Source organism: Phalacrocorax aristotelis, chromosome 4 (genome assembly GCF_949628215.1).
Source record: "Phalacrocorax aristotelis chromosome 4, bGulAri2.1, whole genome shotgun sequence".
Lineage (NCBI taxonomy): Eukaryota > Metazoa > Chordata > Aves > Suliformes > Phalacrocoracidae > Phalacrocorax > Phalacrocorax aristotelis.
Genome location: NC_134279.1, coordinates 19255003 through 19277128, shown reverse-complemented (window position 1 = coordinate 19277128; position 22126 = coordinate 19255003). Strand labels below are relative to the sequence as shown.

At 42.0% G+C, this 22126-nt stretch overlaps 1 protein-coding gene across 1 annotated transcript in view; it reads right to left on the bottom strand.

Moving 5' to 3' along the window:
* Positions 1 to 263: 263 nt before the first annotated feature.
* Positions 264 to 22126, bottom strand: part of FREM3 (FRAS1 related extracellular matrix 3) — a 64048-nt gene continuing 42185 nt past the window's right edge. The window contains 19 exon segments of the mRNA XM_075090500.1: positions 264 to 2338; positions 2340 to 2741; positions 3518 to 3664; positions 3750 to 3937; positions 4974 to 5148; positions 5496 to 5525; positions 6654 to 6709; positions 7085 to 7414; positions 7417 to 7456; positions 8968 to 9314; positions 9597 to 9728; positions 11708 to 12011; positions 13230 to 13361; positions 14967 to 15097; positions 16680 to 16862; positions 17702 to 17789; positions 17791 to 17867; positions 18479 to 18676; positions 19841 to 20050. Of these exon segments, the coding sequence (XP_074946601.1) occupies positions 2213 to 2338; positions 2340 to 2741; positions 3518 to 3664; positions 3750 to 3937; positions 4974 to 5148; positions 5496 to 5525; positions 6654 to 6709; positions 7085 to 7414; positions 7417 to 7456; positions 8968 to 9314; positions 9597 to 9728; positions 11708 to 12011; positions 13230 to 13361; positions 14967 to 15097; positions 16680 to 16862; positions 17702 to 17789; positions 17791 to 17867; positions 18479 to 18676; positions 19841 to 20050 (3296 nt within the window). The 3' untranslated portion in view covers positions 264 to 2212.

The window sequence follows — 22126 nt, the reverse complement described above, 5'->3', positions numbered from 1 at the left end:
TTGTGTTTTCTTGTTAAAAACCACAACCAGTCAAACCCCACTTCTGGAAATTGTGTGGCGCTGACCTTACCTTTATTGAACTTAATTTTACTCCACAAATAGACTCTCTTTTGACATGAGTGGAAAGGCCAGGTATTTACCTCAAGCACCGATGATCAACATCCACACAGATTGGAAAAAAATTAAAACATTTCTCTTTAACTGTCTTCTGGCACAGATTTTAAAGTCACTCAGGCTGAGGGTTGTACTTAGTATGGCCTAAGAACAGTAGAATTGGTTTTATTGGCAAACAAGTCAGAACAGAAAACATAACACTATACAAAGTCGCTCAAGCAGCTGTGCTAGATGCAGAGACAGTCTTGAGTACTGTGGAAAGAACTGGTGCTGACTTTAGGCGTGTGAGGTTGTAATTGTCTTGCAAGCTGCACTGCTGACTGAGCTAGTCAAACTGTACTGTGCACACGTGGTCCTGATGCTGTCCTGCCTTTTTTTAGGTATCTATCTGGCATATAAGGAATGAGGTGAAAGTGTGTGTTTCCCCAATGCCATCATCTAATGTAGCATAATTTTGGAATTTACTGGGGAAAAAAATCAAAACAGACAAATGCTCAATTTGCATCAAGTAATCTTTCCTCAGCTTTGGCCATTTAAGAACACATATCAAAAGGAATCAGTGTTGTGTAGCCTGCATCCCTGGAGAAATGCATTCCAGGGGGCTGGGGGGTGGGTGGGTGTGGAATCAGCTTTTTGGAGCTTAAGCACTTACGCAAAATGAGATGTAATTAAAAGCTGAGACTTCAGATGCAGAGGTCAGGTACAGCAGTACAGGTCGTGCTAGTCCTTTAAATGAGTTTCAGTCTGCAGGTGCCAGCTGAAAGCAGGTTCGGTACTTGTACTTTGCTCTTCAGCCAGTCAAAAGAGCGCCGTATGGCCAACAGAGTGAGTTAAGAGCCAATCCACAGCACTTCATAAGCTGAATTGTCATGGCAGCCCTAGAAGACATTAGTCTAACTGCTTACTCTTAGTGTACCCTAATCAAAAAAAAGCTGCAATGCTGAAGCCTGCCTTTAAAAGCATTCCTTTTCACAGAAAAACCCAAAATACCATCGAAACCCCAAACCACAGCAAGCCAAGATCACTTGTTTATGACTAACCCAAATAAAAGCTTTTAGAGGGAGCAGAAGGAAAAGCTTTACTAAATAGCCGAGTAGCACTTCATCTGTGCTAACAAGTCTCGAGTGCCAGTATGCAGCAAGCAAAAGGAACTAAACCTTAATCCTGCAAATGGCACCCTACTAGTTATAGACAATGCACTTCTCGTTCAAGTAGTATAAAAATCCAAAGCAAAAGTACAAGTGTGGTGTTCCCCTAGTGCCTTCTGGCAAAATAATGTACCTTTTAGAAGTATTTGCCTGTATTTTGGTGCTACAATGGCCGTATCAAGCAAAGGAAGATAAGCAATTGCTGTACAATACGGGGAAGCGGTCGTGAGTATTGTTCTGAAGTACTAGAATCTGCTTCAGGATGTTTGAAAGCACTTACTTAGTGCCAGCACCTAAGCATTAACATGCTCTTTTTTCTAGTGTAGCTTTACAATACAGTTCTAATTGTCATTGCTCATGTGTAAAGCTCTCCTTGCAGCTAATTTTGCAATTACAGCCTTACCTGTGTGAGTTGCCCACTGCTGGCCGTATGTCAGGTCCTCATTAAAATTTGAGACAAAAATCAGTATCGCTCATTTAAAAGACCACTATCATCTACTCTTTAGCTGCCATTCTAGTACTACTACCTTTTTCCTTCCTCAGAAATGCTTATTTAAAAATAAAACGGAACCCCCAAACCAAAAACAGGTATGTGAAAGTGTGATACTGTACAGGTAATCAAAGCCACTATCCTGCTAAGCACCAACCTTGCATGGTGGATATAAGGCACATTTACAGCTACATATATTAAAAACTTAAAAGCTAGGTTTTACTTAAAAAAAAGCCTCAACTCCCATTCATCAAGTACTAGTTTGAATTCTCTAAGTCAGTCAGTCACACATGAACCTAGTACACCAACCCTGTCAGAGATAGCTGCCCGATACAAGTAGTCAAACCAGCATTAGACCCAGAGCGGCCTGTCTGTGCAAAGTAGTCAGCCGAGAGCTGGACTCGAGCGTGTGCTTTGTGGTGAAACTACATGTTAAAAAAAACGAGCACCCAAGAATTGGCTAGACTTCTGACCGGTCACTGCTGCTGGGTCGTGTGGTCGTAGCGTCACTGCTGCTGGAGTCGCCGATGGGCGCTTTGCTTTTCCCAGCAGAGGGCTGTTTCCTCTGCTTCAGCAAAAAAAGGAGTTATGACCACAGTGCAGAGCAGAAAGAGCAGTCCTGTCAGGCCTCCAGTAACGGGCACGATATTGGTTCCAGAGTCCCTGCTTGTGATTGCCAGAACCGGCCTGTGATGCGGCACACCAGCTGGGACCACGTCTTTCTGGATGATGACGGCTTTGTCAGAACGGTCAAGCGCAATATGCTGAATATTCGTGCCCCTGTTCTTATCTGCTCCAATGTCTTGCATGAAGGCCGTGGTGTCCAGGTTGGCTCTTCCGCTGCATTTAAAGGCTGTGGTGCTAACTCTTCCTTTAGCAGGGGCCAACATGTGGTGGTCAAGACTTCTTTTGCCATGGTCCCTGTGTGCATTTTCCTTCGATCGGACCGTGTAAATAGTGTGAGTGTCCCATTCTCGGCCAGCTGCCACCTTAAAACAAAACAAAACCAAACCAAAACCCCCAAACACATAAAAACCCAACAAACTGGAACAACCCCTTCATGCACATGTACTATAAACTGGAAAACACCAAGCATCAGATTCATCCAGACAGATGTCCCATGTTCGCTGCCAAATATGTCTAATTAACATCAACAGCAGAAATAGGCACTTGGAGATAAGATTAATCTTAATGCAGGCTGTTGAAGTAGGTCAGATAGATAAACTATGTTCTAAGAGAGCCTCTTTCTTTCTAGTGTTAATGCAGAAAGGCATTAACCTAACAAAGCACCAGCCTTAATTGAGGCAAGAACCACCCCACTTAAGGAGACCAAAAAAAGGCTTCAGGAATTTGAATTAATTTGACTTAAAGCAGGACGCATAGTTCTCTCTTTTTATACCATATCATTTGCAAACCAATTACCTTTTTTTTTTTTTTTTTTCAATTCCAGCTGCAAGAATATAAAGTTTAATTTCTTAGTTTTCTCCTATGTAAAAAGGCCCTGCTGGTAAGCCAAACCAGTGACTTCTGCTCCGAGCCACAGGCGTACATGTCTGCAGTAACAGCAAGGCTGCCGAAGTGTAGCTCTGTGTTACAAAGCAATGCGGTCATTGGTTCTGCACTGTTAGGGAGAGGGAACAAAGCAAACATCCTGCTAAAGTCTGTCGCTAACATAGTGCCCGTGATTACCTGCATGCTCTGTTCGCCACCTCAGTCATCTTCTAGCTTGAAGTAATTTCTGTGATATACTTATCAGACAACTTACCTGGAAAACTGGAGCAGATGACAGGCTGAAACCAGCAGAACCAGGCTGTTTTACTAGAGGAGAAGCATCTGCATGATCAGCTGCTAATGTAGCACAAAACTCCAGGTTTTCAAAGGCTCTTGCTTGAGTCTCAGGGTGAGCTTTAACCTAAAGGAAGCAAGTTTGGTATTTCCAGACGCAATTGGAGATCAGGGACCTAAAAATGCATGCTACCCTAACTCTTGTTACGTACCAGGATCTTGAATCTGTACAAGAAGGAGGGCGAGTCAGCCAGGCATCCGTATTCCTGATTGTCTGGGCTCTACTTGGGCACGTACCCATTGGCACCAGTGCAAAGGAGCACCTTCTCGATGTTGCAGTTGAAGGAGTCACCGAGATTCTGAACCGGATCCACCATCACTCGGCCATAGATTTCATATCCTAGTAAAGCAGATTAACACATTTTACATTATGCCAGTCAATTTAAAATTATTAAATCAAGTTATTACCAAACCATTGTTCTTAAAAATTCTCAGGACAGGAATTATTTAGCTTTAAGTGTATTGCCCTTTGCATGTGAAAACAGTATGTTCCACAGCTGTTACTACTAATTTATGATGGACTTCAGTCTTATTTGCTGTTACAATTCATACTGATGTGTGGTTCTTACAGTGCAGCTCTTTTTTAAGCAAGCTTTTTCCTTCTCTTCACTAGAGGGCAACCCATATTCACATATAAAAAGCTACCCAACCTGATAGCATTATATCAAGCAAAATAAAGGTCTTAACAGGATATTTGGGTTTCAGACCGATAACTCAAATAAGGCACCAATTAAAATCAAAACTATTTCTGGCCCAGTACTGCCATTACCAGGAGTTTCTCTGGAACATGGTAACAGCTCCAGTCAGTGAGCGAGTACAGTGTGTCAGAGCACCTGCCCTGGGACAGAGCTCAAAAGAGAAAAATCCAGAATGAGCCTGAGCAGCTTGGCTGAAGGCTCCTGCAGTTACTGTGCACCCAGTCTGCAACTAAGAACAGCTGCGTGACCAAGCCAAGGAGCCTCAGGTGTATGAGTATCCAATTCCTGCATTTCTGACTAGAATAACCTAAGCACTGAAATTACTTAGCCCCCTCAAAATAGGGCAAAAAGTTCTGTGTGGGCAGCTTCAAAGTAAAACCACCGGAGTGTGACGATGCAGTAACTGAGCAAGTTTTCAGAACTGCAGTTTCAGATATACGCACCTAAATTCTGCACCTACCTTTGGAATACTTTTCCTCTCAGAGCTCATAAACAGAACCAAAGCCTGTTTCAATTACACTAAATTACATCATATTTTAGTGCTTCTTTATTTTACTTTTCCGCAGTGGAAATACATAGACCATGTAGGGGTTATAAAACTAATAAAATATGTATTCAGCTCTTGTTCAAAGTAGGTTTAGCTCTCATAATATGTTGAATGTAAAATTGACGTTTTACCCTTGGTGAAGGCTACATCAGCTCCTTCTCCAGATCCCATTGATCCATCCGATATCCAAAGCTCCTTTTTGGATAGCAGAAACGTTTGAGTATTTAGACTGAACTCTGCTGCCACTGGCTCACTGACCTGTGGGGAAAGTGAAATTAAATGATCAAAAAAATGCCTCGGTTGTAGCTTTGCAATGATCATGGTACACCATTGCTTTAGTAGTGATGTGCTGATCAAACCTTGCAGAATTTGTAAGAATCCTTCCTACATACATACATAAGCCTCCTGTTGTGCTTCTCATCATGACCCATACGCAGTTGTAGTGCTTTATTTTGACACTGCCGAGTAAAACAGTAAGATACCTGTTCCTCAGATACAGGACAGCAGTGTATCCTTTCACTGACACTTGCAAAAGCTACTGGGAGAACAGGGCCATGGGCAAGAGGCCAATAAGACTAGATCAGGACCAGAACGTAGCTCAACACCAACTTATTTCCCCTACTCTAAACAACAGTCCACATATTCAAACCAACGAGCACAGGGCGGGAAGCCTCATCTGCCCTCTACTTACCCCCAGCTGCACTGTGCATGTTCCACTTGCAACCTGCAGTTTGCCCAGAAAAGCAGCCTGGCCAATGGCCCACGCCTGGAGACAGCGTAGAGTTGCCTGCAGGTAGATTAACTCCTCTGGTGCAATGGTAGGTCGCTCCCAGCCACCACCTTTCTGCCTCCCCCACCATGAACACCTCGTGGCTGCAGGAGCCCAACAGAGCCCAGCACATTTGGATGGAGGAAGCTGGTCCCAGGCCATGGATCGGTGCCAGCCCTGTGGCTCCAGCATTCCAGAGTGCTGCGAGCCCCCCCCGCAATGGAATGGCAGGGACATGTAGAGGGGAACAGAAGGCAAATGCTCTCCAACACAGAAATAAAGTAAAGAACTAAACTGTTTAATCTGGTTGACCACAATGAACACAGCATCTAGGGGTAACATTCATAAGGGTGTGATTATATATAAAGAAGTGCAAAATTAACATGCAAATGCCACTAAAACTCCTGTTATTCCTTTCCTCATCAAACAATTTTCCTCTTCCTGTGTAGCATTCATGTCCCACATTATAAGCTGGCAGCAGGAAGACTATTGCTGAAGCAGTATCTTTAAATTAAATTCAACACCAATTGTCTGAGCAAACAAGACTGAGCCATTGAGTTAATTTGCATGTACTACAGTTGTCTCCACACTTGCCACACGTGCCATGCAATTGGACCACGAAGCTGAAGGCTAAAGAGCAGCTCTAATGGTCAAAAGGGCTGAACGGCTCTGACTGACATTGACAAGGCCTCTGAGGTATCCAGTACTTTGGGGGCTGGGGGTGGGTGAGGAAATCAGGTCATTTTTTATGTATTGACTGAAGGATGAAATATTATACCAAGAGGTTTTAAAAAGTTTGGTGTGTTCACTGGAAGTTAAGTCTCAGATTCAGAGCCCTTGGTCTCCAAATGCTATTCAAGTCATTCCTCAAGCTAACTGCAACAGAAAATCAGGTCTTTGCAAGTCTACAATAGTTTAGTTTACCACCAACATTTCCCAAGTCCATTTTTAAAGGAAGGTTCTTCATATATTTTCTGCATCTGGAGATCTGAAACACTTCACCAAAACCCTGGTGCTCTTCAGAGACACTAAACCCTGTTACATGGATTGTTTTGAGGCAGATCTCCAAAGCCACCAGCTTCAGAAGAAATGCACCTGCTAATGGTTCAATCCACCAAGGCAGGTTTTTTTTTTCCTCCCTTTTGCTGATGTAAGACCTGACTTACCTGAAGTATATCCACATATGCTAATATAACAGAGTGCAGGCAGGAGAAAGAAGGGGTTTGGGACTTTCTGTCACACGGACACCAAGGCTGCTCACTCCAGTAAGGTCTCTTTTGCAGGCCCTTCCCCTGCACAGGGCTACGCAAGTGCTTGTCTTGCCCTGGAACTCTGTACCAATTCAGCACTGGAGTCTACCTCTCCATAAGAACGTCTGCTTTAGGGTTGGTCTGTGCACTAATTTATCCCATTTTTTATAGATTAAAACCAGCATGCAATTGAGGGAAGTTTCAAAACATCTAGCTTAGTAACATATGGCATTGAAAACAAACATAATTATCCTTTGGATGGGTGGTTTAACTGAGGGAGTCAGTGTGCTGTTCATGCTTTTGGGATTCTCGAGGGTAAAAAGCATTGAATTATTGACCACGTCTCCTGTCATCAGAATGTTGAATAGGACGGAGTTTAGAAATGACAGCATCTGAAACAGCTCACCTGGGAGCTCTGATTCAGGAGGGCTGCCTATCCCGCCTTTCCACAAGATAGCCCTGCCGTACACAAAGGTGAGTCTCAGTTCAGACTGCAAATCAAAATGTTGCCAGACACCAACGGCAGCAGGGGAGTGGAAGATGTAGGAGACAGAGGCACCCACAGAGTTACATACGGCTGCACTGGATTTAAGACCTGAAAAACATGAAGGTACCAGGTTACTGCTGGCAACCTGAAAAAAAATTACTTTAACTGCTAACCTTGAGTTCTCATGAACTGCACTCTTAAACTTAGCAAAAAAAAGAAAAAAAATGCACAGAAACATTTTACATCTGTTACTGACATCACTGTTATTTCAGGTCCTGCAAATTGCCTCACTTGATAGTGTTGATATCTTGATAGTGTCCTCAAATGTTTGCCAGTTTAACATAACAGGGTTCACACCTCTCCAAAATAAGAACCATCTAAGATTTTGTCTTCCCTTGGAATTAAAAAAAAAAGAAAAAAAAAGGCACCTTCAAAACAAACTCCATAAAAATTGAGGGTGACCTAAACTAAAATTCCAGAGGAGAACCACCAGATTCCTTAGGCATTCAGAAATCAAAAACAAATTTAGAAAAGAGTCCTGTAAGTAACACCTATCTTTACAATAGATTGAACCCTATGGATTATGGCACCCTGACACGCTGCAATTTAAAACTATTGTCTGAGTTAAGGAGGTCTCTCTCTACCAAGCAACTAACAAGCAACCAGAATGGGTGGCCAAGCAGATAATTAGTAAATAAATCCTCTTTGTCCACTGAGCATCAGTTGAGAAGGTAGCAGCTGAGCATCTAGATGATCCCTGAGGTCCCTTTCAACCTGCGATTCTGTGATCTATGGAATGGGAAAGCGTCAAGCTGCTGAGCCAAGGCCGACTCAAGGTGAAGTCAGCACAGAGGCTCTATAGCCCCCTGGAATTTCCTCCAATGTAAGTGCAATTGCTGTAGGGCGCTTGTGCATTGGGTTATTTTCCAAGAAAATGCAATGTGCTGTCAGATACTGTGCACAGGGGAGCCACTGTGCCTGCTCTGTGATAGATGGTGATGTAATTTATATCAAAGTCCTGGAATGACAGCCTTTTTTACTTAGGAAAATTACTTGTTTGTTTGTTCTCTATCAACCAAGCTTCTCTTTATAAAATCTCACCTTACTTGACAGCTCTGCATAAAGCCCAAATACCGTAAACCTAAACTAGAGCTTCTAATTAAAAAAGTGTTTGTTTTTTTTTTTAAAGAAAAGGAATTTTTTTATGTAGCCTTAGAACATACTTCCAGGGTCAATAACATAATTTACACATATGGTTTACTTCTATAAGGCAATAAAATTGTAGCCTCTTTTTTGAATATGCTGCTATGCGGGCTCTGGGTGGTAGCACAAGCACGTACACAGTTTGGAAAAGCTCTCTGAGTCAAAAAAGCAGAGCTAAAATCCAGACTAGGAGCAACTGCAAGGCAGTAGGCTGTGCTCGATTACCAGGAAGATGAATCACATCTGTGCACAGAAATACATTGCAAAGGAACAAATTTGTACTTCTAAAAACATTTGTGCTAAGGAAACACGTATCGAACTGCCTGCATAGTGACTAAAACCTTCCTCACACAATCCCAGTAACACTTTCTGCTGGACTTGTTCTTCCAAAGCCTCCTGTTGAGAGAGGAAGGCACTTCAGCGCCGCATCTCTGCCCATCTGTGCCAACGGAGCCACTGCAATCCGTCAGAAGCTCAGGCATATCGTAGTAACTGTTGAACTCCCAAAGGCAAGCCTCAAGGTTAAGGTTCTGGTAGAAATGCAAGGTTTTGGCAGACTGCAGAGCACTGCTGTACTGGTAAGGTGAGGTTTCTCCAATCACTTTGGGGTTCTTAGTTTCCTCCGTAATAAACCCATGTTTGGTCTGGATCTCACTATAGTCCAGCAGGTTGGAGCGCTTGTGGTGTCCCACACGAGTGCCATCTGGGCTAAGCATTAGCTCAAAGCTGGATAAGGGGCGCGTGGAGATAACTGGCAGCATTCCTAAAACATAAATGTTGTATGACCCATTAACATCCTGAATGGAAATGAAGTATTCATTAACTGCTTGTGAACATATTTTTAGAGCTGGAGTCTGGAAATACAGGAGCTAAGGTTGCCCAGTGTTTCATCCATACATTAACCTTGCAATTGGCAAGTTGTTCAATAAGCATGGATTATTCCTGGTTCTGCCACAATGCAGCAAACAACTGTGGAGACAAACCTGTGGGAGAGGAAAAGTCCAAAGCAGCATGCGTTAATTAACTCTCACCACTTGATGCTTACCATCCATATGGGGCATTGTGACTGTTAGTCGGATCAGATTGCGATGGTGAGGATCATCTGGACCCATGCAGCGAATTTTAGCTGAGAAAGGTTCTGCTCCTACACCTCATGGGATGTGAGGTTGGCAAAAACCTGAGCAAAGGAGAAAGACAGGTTGTGAGATATATGCTAAACTGTGTCGTATCTGTGTTAAGCAGCTTAGAGATATCTGTCCATAGAGCTAGGTCAGAAAAATGCAGAAACATCGACACACTAATTAGGGAGTTCCTCACAGCTCTGCCCATGCTGCATGGTCTAACTCCTACAGCCAAGAAGTCCTTTTCTGGAGAGGCAACAGCAGAAGTATGGAAACCCTTCAATGCCCAGCAGCAGCTAAGGAAACTGACCTCTTCCTGAGAAGGATTTGTTCTTCATCCCTCGAAATGGGGAGATGGGGAGATGCATTTACCTTGGCAGCCATCACTTACTGAGGTGAAGGGCAGGGTAGTTCACTACCTTAGTTCTTGCCACAAAAAACAGGCTGCCTGAGGGGAGCCAAATTCTTGCAGACAACAGCTAACTAAAATACATAGGGGCAGTTTGTGCCGTTCTGCAGGGCCCACCGCTTACACTGGAGAGGTATTTCAGGTTCTTTCTTTTCCTTTGTAGACTGAGGCAAAGATCATTTCTGATTAAATTACACAAAGAACTGGCACTTCAGGAGCACAGTGGTAAATCCACAGAGGAGCTATGATGCATAGTGGACACTTTAGACCTGTAAATCTAACAGTTGGGAGCCTCAGGGAACCTTGAAAACTTCACAGGCTACTACCTAACTTCCTAACGATGGAGTCTCAAGGGAGCTACTTTACAGCCATGGAGCATGGACACAACTGACTAAAACCTTGATGGATTTCAGTCTGGATTACACGCCCAAAAGCTTCCCTTCCTTCTCCAACCCGTGATCTTGACAAAAAATACTGCCTCTATTCACAAGCCTTGTCTTGTTGACAGGCCACTGCCACACAACAGGAACATCACTAATACCCTGGTAACACAAAACCCTCTCAGTTCTTCCCACATCGTTTGGTCCTACCCAGGGGTTTTGCGCTGCGGCTGGAGGAGATGGAGGTGAAGGACTCCATGCAGAAGAGGAGATGTAGCAGAAGGACGGAACTGCACAAAAGAGAGAGCTGAGGAAGCACAGCGTGACCCACTTGTGCAGTCGGCGAGCTACTGCTTCTCTCACCCAGTGAGTATTTCATTATAGAGCCTAAATGAAACATTTTAGTCTAAAGAGACAGAGTCACCCCCTAGCACCCAACACATTGGCCCTTTGAATCCTGAGATGCCATAAAGTCAGGCTGCTGCTTTAATTTAGGCAGGACAGGACTTTAAAATAACTCCCAAGTAACTGTTCTAGTCACTAACTGAGCAAAAAGAAGCATTTTCCTCGTCTGAATTTCTGAGAAAAAGCAACAGATTACACATACACATCTAGATATGGATCACAGTTAAGAAACCTGAGGGATGTGGGCTAAATCCAGAATTAGGATGTCCCCCTAACTTCTGAGGCATAGCCTAAGTTCTCCGCAGAGCTATGCATGCAGTACCTGAATTTCCACATGGATTCCATGCCCCCACCCTTTTCCAGCACCTGTATTTTAACTGTCTTTAGTCTGCAGACAACATCAAATTCAATACACCTACAATCTGCTCTCAGTGTCAGTAGCTGTGCTGTTTAAACCGAAAACACATGGAAATAGAGGGGTATTTGAAATATGTATGTTGAGAAAAGCAAAGGACCCAAGATCGGGGAAGTCAAGTTCTGCTCTACTCACTAGTCAAATTAGGTGTAAAAAAACCCAAAAAATCTCTTTATCACCATACGCCCACCAATCTTTTACATATGACCTATGATGGGCACAAACTCTTGAAATACCAGAGCTGATGAGACGGTTACAAGATGCTTTTGCCTTTCACTGGAACAGTCCCATACATGTATGAAAAAAAAAAATCAACAGATGAGCGCTAATGTCCTAAACCAAAACACAGCAGAGCACCATCAGCTGCAAACACTACCTCATCTTTTCCCAAGAAAGGCTACCTAATTCCCATCATTAACCACTTACCTTCCTCTCTGTTTACTGTATAAATTGGACTTGGCAGCTCCAGATCTGCATCACCATTGGCATTCATAGCTCGAGCTGCACACTGAAGCCTGGAGCCTGCCTGGAAGTATATAGCATCCAGGGAAATGGATTTGGTGCTGATAAAAAAAGTGTTGGAGCTCACTTCCCTCATTGGGCTGGTGACACCGTCACTCCCACTTGGAGCACTGACAAGCCAGCGGTACAGGGTCAGAGTACCGTTGATGTTTTCCATGGTGCAGATGGACCCAGTTTTGTCATAGTCTGAATACTTGGGATTGCATGCCTATGGGTTGGCATTTACACAGAACAGAAGGGGTTATCTATTCTTACCTACACCTCCAGCAAGCAAACTGTTAAGCATTATTCTAACAGTACCATGCTTATTACTAAAACCATATCAGCAAAATAAGACCTTTATGCAGGCACACTATTTTCCCCTTAATTGAGGGGATATGAATAAATGCCATGGGGCTTTTTAAATTAAAAACAAGAACAAACAACAAAAAATACAAACCCCAGACAGTTGTGAGTTGTTACAATTCATGTGTCACATATGACCATGCACACCTGGAAAATGCTAGTGCTAGCTCTGAAAACTGAACTCTTATTTGACAACATCAGAGTCAGTTCTCCAAAATTCAGACAACCTAGCTTGAAAAATGCCAGCGTGAAACCACTTTAAAAAATCAGAAACTGTTAGAAACATAAAATAAATGGCCTGAATTCATACATCCCTGGCAATGAACTGCCCCACAGCAGTCTGTTGCTGCTCCCACAAGAGAATCAAGCAGGAGTGAAGATGCATGTGTGCTTTTTGCTAGTGCAAAATTAATCATCTTTGTTTTTTCCTCAAAATCATCCTTGATCAACAGTTTAAAACACCTGTTTTTACACAGAAGCAGCAGGCACACAAGTATGTGTCCCTCTGCCAGCTCTGTCAGGGAGAGCAGTCTCCTGCAGATGGGGCAGACAGCTGGCACCAGAGGCTGTTTAGTCAACTTTGGTAAAATCTGCTGCTCAGCTGCTGATGGCAGAGCTCTGCTCACGAAGCCCAGGACGCACACTGTTTCTGGAAAGCTCTGCATGGCCCAGCCACAGACTTTTTTGGGCAGCACTTATCTCTTCCCCACCTTCCTGCCTGTTCAGCTTTGGGTTTAGAGATCTCTCTTTTTCTGACCCTAATTCCACGTGTGCTGGTCATCCCCTGGAACCGGTTATTAGTTTGACAGCAGAGCCCAGTACCAAAGACACATTTAACTCAGCAAGAAACACTCACTGCAGAAAGAGTTGTCACAGGTTAGGGGTGTTAGTGACCCTCTCTTGGAAGCTCTCACTCTCTGAGTTAGGTCAGCACAAAGACTGATACAAGTGCCTCTGACAGAGTAACAGCCCACAGCTTTCAGTTGTCTTTTTCTAGAATTGAGTACTTTTTCAATTTTCTCACACGGTCCAGAGCATGGAATGACTAAGCTGGGCAAAAGCACGCAGAAACAAGCCATACTGTTACACAGACAAGATAGCCAGTTGGAGCAGCATCATCATACGTCAGAAGTGAGACAACCTGGGGCACAGCTGGATACGTCACATCTGCAACGCTGTCCATTTCTTCAATGCACACAACAGCTTTACTCATCTGAGTTGAGAGAGAGAAAAACTAAGGAATGAAGGGAGAAGGAGAGGTAGTGCCCACAACTTTATTCCTGCCACCAAGCTCATTCTGGTTTTAGCTGGAATTCTTCGATAAAATGGTGACTTGTATTAAGGAAGATTCACTCCTTGGTGGTTTTTAAAGTTTTTCCACTTAAAACCTGTTCACCAGCAACTAGCTAAAAATTAAGGAAGAATTAATTCCCCAAACACTAGGAAAATGGAAATAAAAATATTCCAATTTTTCTTTAAAAAGAAGTTAGCCATGGCAAACAGTCAAACACCCACCCAGTTGCTCGCTCACTCACTCCCCATCTTCAGCACAGCCGGAGGAGGAAATGGGGTGAGAAAGCTTGTGGGTCCAGCTAAAGACAGGGAGATTGCTTACCAATTACTCTAATGGGCAAAACACACTCAACTTGAGGAAAATTAATTTAATTTGTCACCAATTAAAGTAGATCTGGGTAGTAAGGAAATTGAAAGACCACCTTTCCTCCTCGTTTTCTCATGCTCAACTTTACTCCTGACTCATCTGCCCCCCGAAAACCTTGCCACAAACATAAAATACAAGAACAAACCCCCAAACTCTCCTAAACTAATTCCAGAGACCATGTAGTAGCTTCAGCCTGCACATCAATTTGATCTCACTTGACAGCCAATTTAGGCTTTTACCAACTGAAGTTGTTTTTAAAACAGTGGCCTACAAATTTACCAGGGTATAATACGCATGATGTAATGGATCCCAGGGGCAGAGTTTCTCTGCATGTAGTAATTTACTGTACATAGTATTGAAGTAAGAAGTTGCCAGTGTTTGAGTCAAATTAGATTTTAAATATAGCCCAAAATGGCAGGCAGTGTTCTTCAGAACAGTAGTAGCTCTAACACTTGTTGTGCTTTCCTTTGCTTCACCGAAATAAAGGAAGAAATGAGAGGTGAATCTATGCCCATCTGTCCCCATTCGTGCCTTCCTCCCTGCCCACAGACCTCCTGCCATGGGACCAGGTGAGAAGGCCTCATGGAGCTGTACTTGGGCACACGAAGTGAGGCAGAGCACTGATCAGAGCACCACAGCATGGCTGCAGCTGCCACATCTCTCCACACATGTTTAGAGGGCGACCAACACAGCCTCTCTGATGTACTGGGTCTCTAGCAGCCAGAGGCACTATTAAAACAAACAAAACCTGCCAATCGCAGCTTCTTGCTTTCTTTTTCTACATTTTTAAATCTTTTGATGTAATGGGAAATGTCAGAAGAGGTTTCTACAAACCAGTTAGTGCACTACACTTTCCTGAGATGCATACCAATAACTTGGAAAGAACAAGGGCACTCACCACTGCCAGACTTTCTGTGAAGCATATAGTGGGTCACACATAAAATTTGTAACTCAGTGCTTCTAGACTTTGTTTAAACTGTGTGGATTTACAGCTAATGTATACCAGTATTTAGATAGGCATGCACCAAACTAACCACAGGACTGTACGAATACCAGGCTGTCATGCATGCTGTGAGTACATGGGGTTTTTTAGAGATTTTTATACAAATAAAAAACATATCATTACAAATGGTAACTTTTGCTGTACACAGTGGTTACCTGTGTCTCTGCCATCATGTTCTCATCAGCTTTCAGGTGGACAATAAACGCTTCTCTCATTTCTCTTATGCCATCATACAGAATCTCTACTTCAACAAAATGCTCGGTCTCTCCTTCTCTGAATTCAATATCTGATTAAAAAAACAAACCAACAAATTAATGCAAAATCAAGAGCCAAACAATTGTTTTCTTTGTGTTCAAGTAACGTATTCAGTTTGCAATAACATGTTTTTGCTCTAAGTAAAATGTACTAGTAGACTGAGCTGTTAGCATCTGTTCTTCAGCACAACAACCAAGTAAAACTAACCAACTTTGCTGGACAGAAAAAATAAATACAAGTTGATATTGATAACTTGTTGGAAGACTTAAATTAATATAAAAACATAACATCCTGACACGATTTTGCACCAAGCCAACTAAGCTTTCTTCCAAACAATTCCTGAACACAGTTCAGAATTTGTGTGGGCCTGGGAGGCAGTTTTCATGCAGAGATCCTGCTTTAGTGGCAAAAAAAGTTCCACAGAGTGGGTCTGCATGCCAAGGAATGGGCCCAGGTACATTACCATACCAGCATGGATACTGTCTTAGGCTCCATTTGCTATGCATATTTAAACAGGATCCAACTTTGAACTGAAAAGTCAACGTACTTGGCACCAGGTCTTTAGCAGACATGTTCGTCTATGTGAAATCCCAAGATAAGAACAGCCTATTAGAAGTGGGCATCTATGGTCCTTCCTCCAGAAACCAAGTGGGGATTGTAACGTCTTGCTAAAGATCAGGAGGAAGTGGTACCCATTTTTCTGACATTAGCCCTTAGTCAATAGCACAAACACTCAAGGAATGAGAGATCCTCTGTGTTCATTTTTACTCTAATTGTATTCAAGGTCATACCTCCCTGGGAGACACTGTAGAAGAGTTACTCCTCTAGGGAGTTTGCATCACCACCAGGCTATAATTGTTCCTGTGAGGGCAACACTCCATCAAAACCATGTCACTGTTAGGAAAACAAAATCCAGATGCAGTGGGTCACAAGAAAGAGAATATGGGTCTGCAACCTTGAGGCTTGGACTCTTTCCTGGGAGATGGGCGACCGCGGTGCCAGCTCCCAGGAGTGGGCTTTTCTATGGAAAGCATCCCACCACTGGCAAATAAGCACTTAGGACAGATCTCTCTTCCATACTGCAGGATGATGAAAGCAGAATAAATCTAGACAACTTCCTCAAAATAGCAGAACCAGGAATTTGAACATATTCCCGTATCTTCTTAAGCTGTCTATCATAACAGTATCCTAATCCTCTGCCATCTCAGGGGACCTGAAGGCAAAGCTCAAGAACAAAATTCTGCTCAAACACATGACTCGGGCAGATAACAACCCGAACTAGGCTGAACTTTCATGCTTATGAAGCAGCCCTGAGTTTGCATTCCAGGTCAGGAAATTCAAAGTAGCCCAGAGCAAACAGAATCTCACCCGCAATCCCATACTAACACAGTCCCTTAGAGGTTCCACAATTAACTTGGAGAAAAACAAAAATAGACAATACTTAAGTCTCCTATTCCAAAACACACAAAGTGAAGCAGGAACTCCTAGTCTAAAATACAGTATTTACCTTTTGATTATCAATACAAGAATTCAGCACCCTGTCCAGCGCTCATTTGCAGGAAGGCACTTCCCAAACTAATGTTTCCCATCCCTGCACCCAGTGAAGCCCTTACCTGCTGACATTGGATTGGAGTCTTCCCCTGAGGCGGCTGAGCCATTCTCAGTGTGCACTCTGGCAACAGATACTTTGGAGCTATCACTGTGGCATGGAAGATGGATTCTTACTAGTACAATTTCTCCAGGTTCCTGAGGCTCCTGAATGCTGTGTTTTATTTCAAAGATTTTAATCAATGTTTCTAGATGAGGGGAAAAAAACCCAACAAAACAAACCAACAACAGAAATCTGAACATTTAAAAAAAAGAAAAAAAAAGGAAAAAAAAGAAAAACTTTACTCATGTCAACTAGGCCAAGTGCAAATACCTTATCTGAGAGCAGATAGTCCAAAGGAAATTAGAAAGTCATAACAAACCTCAGAATTCAAAGTGATTGTCTGGCTATTAATTTACTTGGTATATTGATTGCTGTCTGGAATGATCAAAGTGAAATATCCTGGAAACTGGAATTCAGGTAGAAGTGTGTAGCTATTAATAAAAGGAGAATACCTGGTCCCTGGTGTTTGCTTTAGTAGAATCTGGAGCAGAACAGACATAAAATAGGTTTAGCTTTTGAAGAAAGCAGTTACTTTTATAAGTTATTTATACTAATGCTTTGTCAAAGGCATTTTCTTAAATGACTTTACAGCTTGTAAGGAGTCCATTTTACAGCATTATCAGTTATACTATGTTATTTTTCTTGTGTGTGCGTGTGTGAATTTGACCCAAGGCATCCATGATTCCTTCAACTTAGTCAAATTTATGATACTCTCATGAAAGCAGCACATATAGAGCAATGCATGGAATGGAAATAAACAATATAATTTCTCTTCTCATTATCCCACAAAAGGCAAAGCCAGTGATGCGTTCAGAAGAGATTAAAAGGGTGCAAATTCAAAACATAAAGATTAAATAGCTGACAGTTTTTTTAAAAACTTGGTACTGGGTACTTTGAAAACTGTTGAACCAAACAGTAAATAGAATTAGCCCCATTTTCCCATTTGCAGCTACATATATAATCAAAAAGTAACATAAAACTCACTGTCTTCTTCGTCCTTAATCTTGACCACAGTCTCTTCCTGGTCCCCAGTGGAAGCATCAAATGTGGAATCACTTTTTGGCATCCCCAAGCACCAATCTGAATTCCTCCTCCTCCTCAAAAATGACATCGTCCTCTAGATTTACCACACAGGGCTTCTCGGTTTCTCCTGCAGAAAGGTACGAAGCAAGAACAAGACATATTCATAGGAGTACAAAAGATCAGGTTAAAACCAAAACAAAACCAAACCCCATGCTCTTTTCAGGCTTATCATAGAAAAGAGTCTCAAGGACACGGAAGCAGAGACTAGTGCTGATGGGCACGCCTGACTTTTTTTGTTGTGTTTGAGTCAACCTCTGCTAAGGAAAAATCCCATGACTCTGCCACAGTGGAAACTAGGCAGCATTCCTTGCAGCATTCAGCAGGGTGTTGTACGGCAAGGAACCCGCTGCTCTGATTCTCCTCTGCTGAAGGCACTGCATCAGTATTATTCCTGCTTATTTGCATGAACAAGTGCTATGCTCAAAAGCATGGCAGAGGATGTTTAATATTATTGAGTTCTTTATTGTCCAATTTCAGCCATAAAAACCTTTGAAAGTGCTGCTGTCATAGTGACAAAACTATTTGTTAAGTAGTCCTGTGCTGAATTTTTCATCCATGGAAGCTCAACTGGCATAACAACTCCCTGAAGGTCCTGCAGGTCTTGCTCCTATTTACCATCAGGTTATTTGTCAGACAAAAGTCGCACATTCTTTTCTAATTCCAAAGGGAAAAGCTTACCTGGGAGAAGCACCACCAGAGGCTCATCTGTATTTGGCCTCTCCTTGTAGTCCATCATAACTTGGGCAGAACCCTGGCGAGAATAGCAATACACTGTGAATTTATGGTTAATGTCACCGCTTCAATAAATGAGGGCCACCAGCTGTTCATCTTTTCCGTTTGCCATGTACGCTGCTTCTTTAAACTGGACTTTGGGTACTGACAACAGAACATGTTATGCAAAGTGAAAAGGACCCACACACGGGCAGAAAATATTAACGGCATTCCTAAAAAAAAAAAGTAATTTTCTTTAACTTCCCATTGTATTTGCTAGCTTTGTACAATAAACTGAAGAAGGTTCAGATTTACACATGCTTTTTAAACACAGATTCTGAATCTAGATGAACTCAAACACTTTCCTGGTCTACAGCAACTGATTGCCAACTCAGTACTAATGCTGTCACCAGTCTTCTCACAGTAGCTAAGACTTGGTGATTTCTTTAAAAATAGCATTTGAGCCACTTCAGAGCTCTGGGATTATTTTTCACAAAGCAGTTTCTTTTACCTTTGATGCAGAGAGGAAGTAGGTGCACGGTACCACAAGGGCAAAAAAGGGTGATGACCACAAGTCCATCTCCAATGAAGTCAGTATTTGCACTGACTTGAACAAGTAAATATTTTAGAGTGAAACTGTAACTGCTCTTCAAAGTTCTGTTTGAGAACGAGCTTTCTAAAACCATATAGCTTCTTTAAATCTTTGAAGTGCAGTGAATTTGCAGAAACCTGAGACTGCTGGGAGTCAGCTCGGTTTACTTAGCAGTGCTGGAGAACTTGTAAATGGCGCTGTGTTGAGTATTGTTTACTGCTACAGTTTTACACCTACATTTTTTTCCCCTTAATGCTTCCCTACAGTTACAGTTTCATGCAATAGCAATCTACGTAATTATTTGAAAAACTTAGCTCCCTACAATTTTTGGTGTTCAGATAACTACCAGGTGGAAAAAAATTTAATCCCTATGGCTCCTCTACCTTTAAAATTCAAACAAATAGCCTTAATGCACCAGGCATAAACAAATGTACTTTTAGCTCATGGCACAGTTCCACTATTGTGTTAAGTTGTCCAAAACAGTATCTTCAGGTACATAATGAGAAGGAAGAGAATTCAGAGTAAAGAACCTGCACTATAGTCCTATGTTCCAACTTCAGGTGTAGCACACAGCTGTTAATCTTTATAATGTTGTTGGGGTAAAAGATATATTACAGGGCTTATACACATACTAATTTATGCTACTGCCAAAAGAGATCTTCCACCTTCTAAGTGCACTTAAAGCACTAAAAGGAAAACCCTTTGGAAAAACTCTCTTCCACCCCCTTCATACTTACAGTCAGTGACAGTGTCATTGATAAAGGCAGTAGTTTTGCTAGGCTTTCCAAGCACTGCATTCGTGGGCACACAGAGAACTAGTTCAAACTTCTCCAGACCTTCCAGAACAGGCTGGCCCAAATCAACAAGGATGATCACATGAAACACTTGTGTGTTGACTCCTGGTGTAAAATCCAGGTTGCGGCTGATACCCACATAATCAACCCCAGTTGTTTGGGAAGCAACAAGACTTGTATGGTCAGTTACTACTATATGTTAACATTCACTTGTAGGTTTGTGAACTGTGTTTGCAGCAGTTTCTATTGCTTTCCCAGAGAAAATTTAATTTAGAATTTTGTCACGTGCAAATAAATTTGGGAACAATGAACACACAGTGCAACACAGACACACACACACAAATATATATATATCTGGATCACTATTTACTCTTTATGCCATCAGCTGAATTAAAACTTGTTGAAGATCCTTCTAACTGCAGATTAACAGGCTATGGCCTCCACAACACACAACAGACCTGATGTCCACAGCAATTTAACCCTTTTGCTCAATTCTGGACTACATACATGAGGTTTTATTTAGCTATTTATCTTAAAGGAGCAGATGTTTGTCCCAGAATAATTCCTCCTGCACCCTAAGAAAAAGCGTCTTGCACTAGGCTAGATCACTGAACTTGAAAATCATGCTCTTACCACTGTCTCATCCCTAGAAGAAGCAGGCAGACTGAGTGCACATGAAAACACCTAGAATGACTTGTGTGTGTGTGTGTGTGTGTATGAGACTATTAAACCTAAACTGGAAGATGTAAAATGACTTCACTTCTTCCTTCTGCTCGTGCCCCATTGTTTCACTGAGATTCTATTTTCATAATTTTGCATTCTTTTTAACCAGAGTGTTCCTCCCTATCCCCTTTTAAATGTTCTGCTTGTTGCTTGTAATGACAGCTATTCTTTCCCTTCTTTGTCACCGTACGTTGAAGTCTACATACTTAAAAGCAACTGTGCCTTTTTCTTTTACGCAACTTTACAAAGCCTCTGGATTAGAGGCAAGGAACACTTACCTGCGTAAAAGCTGACCTCCCTGGTCAGCTCTGTGCATCATGAAGAACTACAATTCTTGCACAGGTTTTGTTCTTTCCTTAATCAAATATTGTGTCCATAGGCATTTCGTATACAACTATATTAATATTTTTTGTGTGCAAAACCCTGTAAATATTTGACATTAGGCGAAGATTTAGTGAAAAGCATATTTTTCCAAATCTCATAACTAGGCTTTAACAGAAGTTATTTGTTTTAAAAAAACTATAAATACAAGATTGGAAATGCAACATTAGTTCGCTACTTTATACACAACACAGAAAATTCTGTAGGATCCAATCATATTTCTTCACCTGAACAGTGAGTCCTCACATATTCATCACATACATTGTCTATTTTGCTAACCGCTTCCCTGTTTTTCAGTAACCGTAGTTGAATTCTGTTTTCATTTATGTACATTATAAGTTAATTAACTGTCCCTTCAATCATACATGCTGCATTACTAGCAGCTGTAATTCTTTGTTATTTTGGTAGCAAATCTGATCATCTATCACATACATATTAAAAAAGAAAATTTTGCTTTCAGCTTGATTAATATGAAAATTTCTGAAGCCTTATCTATCTCTTCCCAGCGTGTCATCAATTTATTGGGCTGAACAGAGAAATTCTCACTAATGCAACTGATTTCCTTGACAGCCAGCACCTGTAACCGCTCTTTAAAATCAATTTAGCAGCTAGCAAGTGAAGCAACATATTTAAAGAGCACTTCAAAATTTTGGCCAGCCTAAGTATTCCCAAAGTCTGATAGGGAAATGACTTTTCTTTGGGACTGGGTTTTACAGAGCCAGTCACCAGATTTTGGGTATTTTGGGTCATTGTTGGACAGAGAAAATCCTTGGAGGTCACACTGGTTGTGCCTTCCGGAATTTGTCTCCACAGTAACTGAGAGATCCTAAAACCTCAGATACACCAGCTCTTGTAGATAAAGAAAGCTTCCCTGGCTAATGCACTGGTAGCATCATTTCAGGGCAACTGCAGACTTACACTGTAAATTCAGGTTTATTCCAGGGAAACACAGTGCTATAAAGATGATACCCTCTCTCTCTCACTCCATTCTTCCCAATGTCTGCCATCAGTTAAGGTGTGAGTAAATTAACGATCATTTTATTCATATCCATTCTGCCATCTCCATCAGAAAGTCAGTGAGCTTACCTGAGCTGTCCTTGCCATACACAACTGGGACACAAATAT